The following is a 9554-nucleotide window of genomic DNA, read 5'->3' as shown; positions in this document are numbered from 1 at the left end:
TGTGAAATTAAATGTCTGGCTTGACTTTGCAGATATTTTGTTTCGATGTTCCTTCAGGAAACTCCCAGGCGCTGTATAGGAACATAAATCAGTTGTCAGGCAGCAGTAGCACGTTGTTGGCAGCTTGGCTACTCCTTCGTGCTCGCAACCACTAAGGTCAATACGCACTTTCACGGTTTCTCTCAGTCTTCGCGTCACCTTTCTAAGAAATTCCCAGAGGGCAACGCAGAAGGGGCGGGCTCTGAGGCTCCGGGCTCCGCCTCTTTCCAGGAACCGCCCACTACCCTGGACTCCGACCGAGGGTGGTAAAAAGAAGGTAACTTCCGGTCTCGCGATCGTCTCTAATCTCGCGAGAAGAGAAGGCAGCCGCCATCGGCTCTACGGAGGCGTTGGCGAGGGAGGGGGTGTGGCCGGGGAGCGCGAAGTCCCCAGGAGTAAGGGGAGGGGGCGGGGTCGCACGCCCCGGGCGTACGCATGCGCGTACGCTGCCTCTCGGGCAGGGCTGAGAGGGGAGGGGGCGGTGGCGGTAGAGGCGGCGTCGTTATTTCCGTGGTCCGGACGGTGCGTGGCGGCGCGGGTGACCACGGGAGAAGTAGGTAGGGACCGCCCCTGCGGAGCCATTGAGACCCTCTCTCTCCTGTGTCCGAGAGCCGCAGTCCCCTGCGCGTGTGGCGGACCCTGGGGACCCCAGGTCACCCTGCGGCCCCGGCCCTCTCGCTGCGCGTCAGGTAGGAGCCGCGGGCTCCCAGGTGCCTGTTGTGTGCCGAGGCCCCGGCCTTCCCGGTGTTACCAAGGCGACGACCGGGCACCGGACGTGCGCGCCCTCTCGCGCGGCGACAGCCCTGTCCTTGCTTCCGCGCCTAGTGGGACCGGTGCTGGGCCGGGCTGACCCGGGCGGGGCGGAAGGGAAGCGGGTGTCCGCTTCAGGTGTGCTTCCGTCCTAGGCCCGGCCGGTAGGACCCTGCGGTGCGCGCCTGCTCCTCATTTTGCCCGACGAGGCTGTGGGCCGGGCCGGGAGAGGTCCCAGCGAGCTCTGGCCAGGTGACGGGCTACTTTCATTGACTTCAGTAGCTGCTGCATGGGGTCCTGGGCTGCGAGAAGGGACCTTGAGTAGTGCCTTGGTCATTTGTGGCTAGCTAGTAGTGAAAGTTGGAAGCTTTGGAGTTGTTCTTTTCGGGCCAGTGGTGAGATGGTTTGTGATTTTTGCTTTTAAATAGGAAGGCAAAGTGGTTATGGGCCCTGGTAGGATGGTGGGCTGATAGTAAATAAGCAGCAGGAGTGTTAATTGACGTGGGATTTGATTGCATTAAGGTTATTCTTTGCAGTACTTGTCTTTAGACTCAGAAGAGTTCTGCTTAAAGAGTTTAGTAAGACTCATCCCATTCTGAAACAAACACACATTTGTGCAAATACTCTTGTCCTGAAAGCTACATCCTCTCTCTTACATCAGTATTAATTTTACAGGCATAATGGTTATGAAAGCTTCTGTAGATGATGATGATTCAGGATGGGAGCTCAGTATGCCAGAAAAAATGGAAAAAAGCAATACAAACTGGGTGGACATTACCCAAGATTTTGAAGAAGCTTGTCGAGGTGAGTCTGATTTTTGTATTAAGATCTTCAGTATCTGGGAGGGGTAAAATAAAATGATGATTGTGATTTCTAAACTTACCTCATTAGATGAAATCAACAGGTAAGTGTGGTTTATTGAGTTTGTTAGCCACACTTTTTCCTGTATCCTCTAATTTTAAAGCAAGTGTATATTTGATATAGCATTAAATACAGATGTTGAGGCAGTTTTTTAAAATTGAATTTTTCTTCAACAGGTTAGAGAGTACATAGTAATTTCTAACTGTAGAAAATAGTTTGTTAATCTAAAAGATGGTAGTATTTTTGTATATTCGAGGTTTCAGAATGATCAGATCACATCATTTCTTACTTAAGATCCTCCAGTGGCTTCCTGTTGCAGATAGAATAAAATCCAAACTCCTTCCCCATGGTCTATAAAATCTGGTCCCTGCCTGCTACTCAGGTTTCATTTACGGGCCAGGCTTATTACATTCCAGTCACAGGTCTTTCTTTTTTGTCTTCGTGATACAACCAAGGTGGTTCTCCCAGGTGTTTGCATTTTTTGTTTTCTCTCTTAAATTGTTTTGCCCCTTGCTTTCACACAATTCGTAAGTGTTACCTCCCTGGTGAGGACCTCAAAACAACCACTCATTCTCTCCTCTGCAGTTCCACTTCAGTTCTGTCACTTTTTATTTTCTTCATACAGCTTATCTTTTTTTTTCACAAGCCATAATTTTCGATTGTTTCTTGTTTATTTTCAGTCTCACTCGCTGGAATATAAGCTCCATGGGGCAGAGATCATTTCTGTAACCCTAGTACACAGAACAGTTTTTGGCACATGGTAAATTCAATAAATAGGAGTAAATGATCGGTGATCGGAGAAATGAACATGTTGGTTGGTGGAAGGGAAAGAGCCTATGGAGAGACTGAAGAACAAGAGAAAGGAACAAATACTACAATGAGTGCTTGAACGTTAAAGAGAGGATGAGATGAAGGACATGGTAGAGAAATTAACTTGGGGAAAAGCATAGGGACACACTGAGTGAGACAGGAAGGACTAAAGTTAGGATGACTATAAAGGTATATTAGAAATATACAGGGGAGGACTGGTGAAGGAATTCACACCTGATGGCTTCTATTGTCTTAAGCAGCTTGGGTCTTTCAATGATAGGTGGGGTGTTTTAATAGTGCCCTGAAGGGGAGGAGTAAAGACTTGAGGCAGCTGCAGGTGGAAAGGGAGCCAGCTAAGTATAAGCAAAATGATAAATCTTGTGCCATCCTTTGTTTTGAAATGCATGTCCAGTTCAATCACTTTTTATTGCCTTAGTGAGACAGTGGAAAGAACATGAGACTGGGGATTGGGTGACTGCCCATATATGTCTATCTAAGGAAGAGAGAAGTGTCAAGTTACAGTGTAGTTTTTGTGTTTAGAGACCTTAGACTATTGAGTGGATTATACCTGTCACCTTGCACTGATTTTAAGAATCTCTATTAGGGGGCTGTCATTATGAACCCAAGTAGGGAATGTTTTTGAAGGCTATTTGGCTTGGCGTGGGCCTTAAGGAGAGAGCAGGTTTTTGTAAGGGTAGGTGTAATAGAGTGATTCTAGACTGAGATGAACTGTATGAGTCAGAGTTCAGTGAGGATTTTATGTTAGGAGAACAGTAAATAATTTTGCTTGGCTACAGAACAATTTTCAATGCTGGGAATTATAGAGGGTCTTTAGTGCCATTGGTGTGTTTTTATTTTTGTTTTTAGTTTGAGCTTGTTTTTCTAGGCAGTAGGAGTTTGTTAATGGATTTGAGCATAAGATTGAAAGTGTATTCCCCTTGATGATCAGTACAATGGCTTGGACCCTGTAGAAGCTACTCTGTATTAGCTTCTCAGTAACGTGGTGAGCTTTATAGTCAGGTATGGGTTGGAGTCCCATCTCTGTCGCTTGTTTAGTTTCCTTGAAGTTTAATTAATCTGAGTCTTAGTTTTCTACTCTGGAAAGCAGAGCTTCTACTTTAGAGAATTTTGGGGGTTGAATGAGGTAGTGAATACAAAGTACTGAATCTATAGTAGCATTCAATGATGGTAACTGTTTTTACTCAAGGTATTTGTTTAGAGTTGAAAACATAGAAGATTTATCTACCAGCATAATTTATGATGGATTAGGATGAAAAAAGCCTGTAATCTTAGACAAGGTTTTGCACTCAGTCCAGGTTTGGGTGTTAAAGCCATGGACTAGGCCTCGAGAGAATGGACTAGAAGGGTTACATATGAGAACAAATTCATGTTGCTGGAGAGGTGAAAGAAACATGAGAGAGGATGTGTTCCTTAAACTTTTCCCTTGGTGACAGCAGAGGAGAGTGAACACATATACTACTTCTGAACCTCTCCTTCCTGAATCTTATGGATGGAGTTCAAAATATCTGTTCATAGCTACATGATATCTTTGTGATTTCCTGTTTTATTTTAGAAATTCATGGAAAAGTTTGCATTTTACAACATGTTTGTTGTTTGAGGGAAACACATTTCATTGCTTCTCACATCATCACATTAATTTGAGATTAGGCAGCTGTACAAAGTTTAATTCTGTGTCTTTGAATCTCCTAGGACATGATGTTCACCCAGGGTTGTGTACCACAATTTGAAAACCACAGGTCTGCAGAATTTAGTCTCAATGAAATATGACTTTAGAGGTCCTCTTAATTTTAGTCATGTCGCTTGCTTTCATATGTACATTCTCTACTTGTTTTTGATTATAAGAAAAATTGAACCCAAGAAAGCAGTTTAGAATACTGGTGGGAGAGATGTTTTGACTTGCCTTTGACTTATATCATAAATTAGACTTATTTCTTTGTGAAGGAACTTTGAGTGGGAGATGATGTTTAATCTGTGCTCCACTGTGGATAGAGTGGGGGTGGCATGCCATTTTGTGGCCAACATCATACCATCCTATTAACTCTTCCATAATTAGCTCTTACACCGTGTCAAGTGGCAAAAATGTGAGGTATCCTTCTTGGAACTTAAAAAAAACTGATATAGAATTAATCTTCATATATAGATTTAGGACTAATGACTGTTGGCAGTTCTTGATCCTGTGGTATTTGTTTTCCTTTCTTGAAATAATCAGATTTGTAGTCTTGATTATGATTTAGTCTTCTGTTCTAGTGGCTTTCTAAAAACTAAATTTAAGACAGATATGATTACATTCTTTTAACTTGCAGGAATCTCTCCTCTTTGGTGACAATGTAATGGCATTTGGCTAGACTCTGGTGATTTTTTTAGTACCATAAAATAGTCTGCATACTGATGACGAAGTTGTTTTTCATGCACATTTGTACGTATTCTTTTAGTGGCTCTTCAAAGTCCTGAATCAAATACAAACCTTTACCTTTCATGATTTCTTTTATTTCCTTTTAGGCAGGTAGCACACATTCCCTATAACTACTCTTGAGGCTCTTATTTTTTCTTTTCTAAATTAATTGTAATTTCACCATTACTATTGTTTTGCCTGATAGGAGATATGTAATTATTTTAAATAACACTCTAGGCTTTCTTTTTTTAAAAAAGAATTTATAAATTAAATTTTTTTTTTTCATTTTAGAGTTAGGGTTTCGTTCAGTCACCCAGGCTGAAGTGCATGCAATGCCGTGACCATAGCTCACGATAGCCTTGACCTCCTGGGTTCAGGCAATTCTCTCACCTTAGCCTCCTGAGTAGCTGAGACTACAGGCATGTGGTATGCCTGGCTTTTTAAAATTATTTTTTGTAGATACGTCACGTTACGTAGGTGGTCTCGAACTCCTGGTCTCAAGGAATCTTCTTACCTAAGCCTCCCAAAGTGTGGGATCTTCTTACCTCAGCTTCGCAAAGTGAAGCTTTCCTTCACTAGGAAATGTCTGGGCTTTCCTTAAAGCTTCTAGGCTTTCCTTCTCTAGGAAACCTTGCCTAATTTAAACCATCTCATTTTCTACCTGTAAAAAGTCTCTGATCTTCATATACTATTTGGTTTTCCATATTTAGATGCGTTCTGAATTATAAACTCAGAACTTAGAAATTTCACTTAAACATAAATGATCATGTAACATACACTGCTCCTTCTGCTGCCCACCAGATTCCCTTCTCCCACACTGTGGTTAGCAACATTTTGTCCTAGGATGATGGCACCAGTAGTATCTGGATCCCAGAAGTAATCCAAAACCTGCCATGCTGACTTCCATTCTTTTTATATTTTAGTCTAGGAGGATATGGGCCCATCCTCTCGTTCCATTTTCTTCTCTCTTTGATGGCTTAGTTTAAGCTTGTCCAACCCACTGCCCAAGGGCTGCATGTGGCCCAGGATGGCTTTGAATGTAGCCCAACACAAATTTGTAAACTTTCCTAAAATGTTAGGAGATTTTTTTTTCTTTTCTTTTTTTATAAAGCTCATCACCTATCATTAGTGTTAATGTATTTTATATATGGCCTAAGATAATTATACTTCCACTATGGCCCAGGAAAGCCAAAAGATTGGACATCCCTGGCTTTGTTCATTATTCCATAATCAGTCTTTATTCCTAGCACTGTTGGTTAAGGCCTTCCAGATTCTTTCATCATCTTCAGTTCCTGCTTAGTACTTTAGAAAAATTCATTTTACACCTTGTCTTGCCTCTTGTAAAACCTGGGATGCTTAAGCTTCTTGTTGCTCTTCCTTTCTTTTCTATCTTCTCTCACCTAGAACATTTGTAGGTGCTCAATATGTATATTTGTTTTAGGAATGAATGAAAATTCTAAAGCCATGTTTCCTCGAACTGGAGAATATTTGGTTCTAGGACTACAGAAGTTTGAGAACCACTGTAGTACATTAAATGCTGTCATTTTTGGGGATTGCCTATAACCAGGATAATTATGAACCACAAGCATGGAAACTGAAATTATGTTGATACTTGATTATAATGTTATTATCTAGGTGATCTGGAATATTCTGTGATTTTTTAAAAAAAAGATTACCATTGAACTGATTACATAGTTTTAAAATTAAGGAACAAATAAAAATTCTTTGTGAAACTTTCAGTGACATCTTTTTTGCCTCCCACACCCTCATCCATGAATCCAGTTTGAGAATCATTGTTCTAGGAATTTACTGTTTGTTAGCACTTTATTCTAAGAGGAAAAGGATGGTTAGATGGAAATTGTCTTGGCAAAAGATCTAGGCAACATGTAAAATTGTTTTCCTTGCTTTATGCTATCTGGAATGTTATCAGAGGTGGGGCATGGGTGACATGGCCAGCACTGGCATTTATGGATCACTTCAGATTAGTGGTTTTCAACTGGGGGTGGTTTTTCACCTCAGGGGACGTTAATGTCTTGAGACATTTTTGATTGTCACAGTGTATGTGAGGTGGTGCTAGTGGCATCTAACAAGTACATGTCAAGGATACTGCTCCCCATTCAACACACAGGACAGCCCCCACAAATAATTATTCTCCTCAGAATATCAATAATGCTGCTTAGTTCACTGTATTTAGATTACTTTCAAGAAGTTTCGGCTATCATTTAACCTCTCTAACCCTGGATTCTTCAGGACAGGAACATATGAATACTGGATGACTTAACACCCTTAACAATTGGCACTGACATAAGAGTAAGCAGTGTGAATGGGACCTTTGATTCACCTGATACTCTTCTGCAGTGTTGAATGCATCTTATCAGATTTTTCCCTTAATAATTTATGGTGTATCTTGCTTCATCTTAGGAGCTTTAGTTAATAAAAAAGGAGTCCCTAGAAGATACCGCGTTCTTCCTTTTAGTTGGTTATTTTGATATTTATCTTTATGGTTTTGGGTAGCATGCTTTTATTACTACTATTCGATTCTCTTTGTCCCCAGTTTAGGCTGTACCTATGGACTTAACCCCTATAGGGGTTAAGTTATATAAGTTATAGGTAGCTACACTCTGGATATGCAGATATTCATAGCTAAGCCAAGGAGTAAAAAACTATTACTACTTTTTCTTTCCTGCACAGTTCTTCTATTTTGCACAAAAAAATTTTTACCCAAAAATTGGTGTACTTACCATTAATTCTACTTCAGACTCTTTACCAGTTGTCTAAATCTCCTTAAGACATTCAGACTCATTGGAGATCCAGTTGGTTTCATCTCCTTATAGAACTTTATTCTCTGTCCTCTTAACTGCAATCTAGGCTTCCTGCTTTTTGTACCTAGTGTGTAACGTCATTCTGAGATCTTCCTTTCATAATCAGCTTGGAGTGTCTTTTTCTCCCTTGTTATGATTGGACATCATTATCATCTTCTTGAGTAAAGTGCATAGGAGATAAAATGTTTGGAGGCTCTTAATATCTGAAAATGTCTTTATTCGGTCCTCCCACTTGACCGATATTGTATCTGGGTACCTTTGAGAATTTTGAAGACATTGTCCATTGATGTTTTGCTATTAAGAAATCTGATGACATTCTGATACACGTGAAAGTTATATGTTGATACCCTTCTTTTACTTTATTCCTTTTTTTTTGAGATGGAGTTTTGTTCTTGCTGTCCAAGCTGGATACAATCTCGACTCACTGCAACCTCTGTCTCCCGGGCTCAAGCAATTCTTCTGCCTCAGCCTTTTGAGTAGCTGGCATTACAGGCGCTTGCCACATTCCTAGCTAATTTAGTAGAGACAGGGTTTTGCCATGTTTGCCACTGTGGTCTCGAGCTCCTGACTTGAAGTGATCCACCAGCCTCAGCCTCCCAAAGTGCTGGGATTACAGGTGTGAGTCACTGTGCCTGGCATTGATACCTTTCATACATAACTTTTTAGGATCTCCTGCTTGTCCCCTGTGTCTGGAACTGGAGCAGGGGACAAACAGAAGATCCTAAAAAGTTATGTATGAAAGTGGTCTGGAGCCTTTTCAGTTTAAGGCTTCAGTTCTAGGAAGCATCCTTGAATTAGCCTGTTTGTTTTTCCTATTACTCTCCTTATGGAATGTCTGTTGTTTGGATATTGAGTCTCCTAGACTTGTCCTCTGAATTTTTTTCTTATCCTTTCTCCCCTATTTTTCATATTTTTTTTCCTCAACTTCATCATCCGAATCTTTCATTGCACTTTTCTGCTGTCATATTTTTAATTTTGAATCATTACAACTATGGCTTGAGTCCAGTTTTCCTCATATCGAATTTTTCCCTTTGCTCTGAGTGGTGAAAGCTGTATACTATTGAGACTACTTAAGGCTTTAACATAAAAGTAGAAGTAACTTTAAATATATATCGGATTTCCGGCTCTCTGGAATCCCCTCCCACATAGTGGGAGCTCTCTTTCCCCTCCTGGATTTCCCCTCTGGGGTTCCCTTCCACCCAGTGTGGAAGCTGTCTTTCCTCTCCTGGATTCCATGTTTCTGGATTCTCTCACTCAGTGTGAGGGGAGTTTTCCTTCTCTAGTTTTATCCGTTTGGGAACCCTTCTCACTCAGTGTGAAAGTGGCTTTTCTTTCACTCATTCAGCGTGAGAGCTAGCTGTTTATTTCTCTCTCCTTCTCCTTTTTCTCTCTCTGCCTAAATAAATCACTTTTCTGCAACAACAAAACAACAGCAACAATGTGTGTGCGTGTGTGTGTGTGTGTGTGTGTGTATGTATAATGTTACCTTTAGTTCAGTGGTTTGGTGACGTCTAAAATTGCTGGGATCCCCAAGACCATTTTATAGGCTATGGAGAGTTGAAACTCTTTGGTGGTTTAATACTAAAAAGGTATTTGTCTTTTTTACTCTTATTCTCTTAATAGTATATGGGGGAGTTTGTTCAGAGACTCCATGATGTGTATTGATGTCATTGCTCTGATACAATGTAGAACATTATCCTTCTCATTAAATTTTTTGAGAAATCCTGCCTGGTTGGATAAGGCCCAGTTTACTCAATTCTATAGTGCTATACAAATCATGATTCTGTGTTCAGTCATTCATGTAGTGGGGTGCTTGTACTCTGCTTCGTAAGTAAATTCTTTTTTTTTTTTTTTTTTTT

At 41.0% G+C, this 9554-nt stretch overlaps 1 protein-coding gene across 2 annotated transcripts in view; it reads left to right on the top strand.

Annotated features, from left to right (window-relative positions):
* Positions 1-470: 470 nt before the first annotated feature.
* The window catches only part of NAA35 (N-alpha-acetyltransferase 35, NatC auxiliary subunit), an 81978-nt gene continuing 72894 nt past the window's right edge, over positions 471-9554 (top strand). The window contains exons 1-2 of one of the 2 annotated variants that reach the window (XM_032266331.1): positions 471-592; positions 1465-1593. In XM_032266331.1, the coding sequence (XP_032122222.1) occupies positions 475-592; positions 1465-1593 (247 nt within the window). In that variant the 5' untranslated portion in view covers positions 471-474. Of the gene's footprint in view, positions 597-1464; positions 1594-9554 lie in introns of both variants that reach the window. The other variant, XM_032266332.1, reaches the window with a different exon arrangement.

Source organism: Sapajus apella, unplaced genomic scaffold (assembly GCF_009761245.1).
Source record: "Sapajus apella isolate SASKATOON/1434 unplaced genomic scaffold, GSC_monkey_1.0 scaffold157, whole genome shotgun sequence".
Taxonomy (NCBI): domain Eukaryota; kingdom Metazoa; phylum Chordata; class Mammalia; order Primates; family Cebidae; genus Sapajus; species Sapajus apella.
The sequence above is the reverse complement of the archived record's forward strand: the minus strand, read 5'-3'. Positions and strand labels throughout refer to the sequence as shown.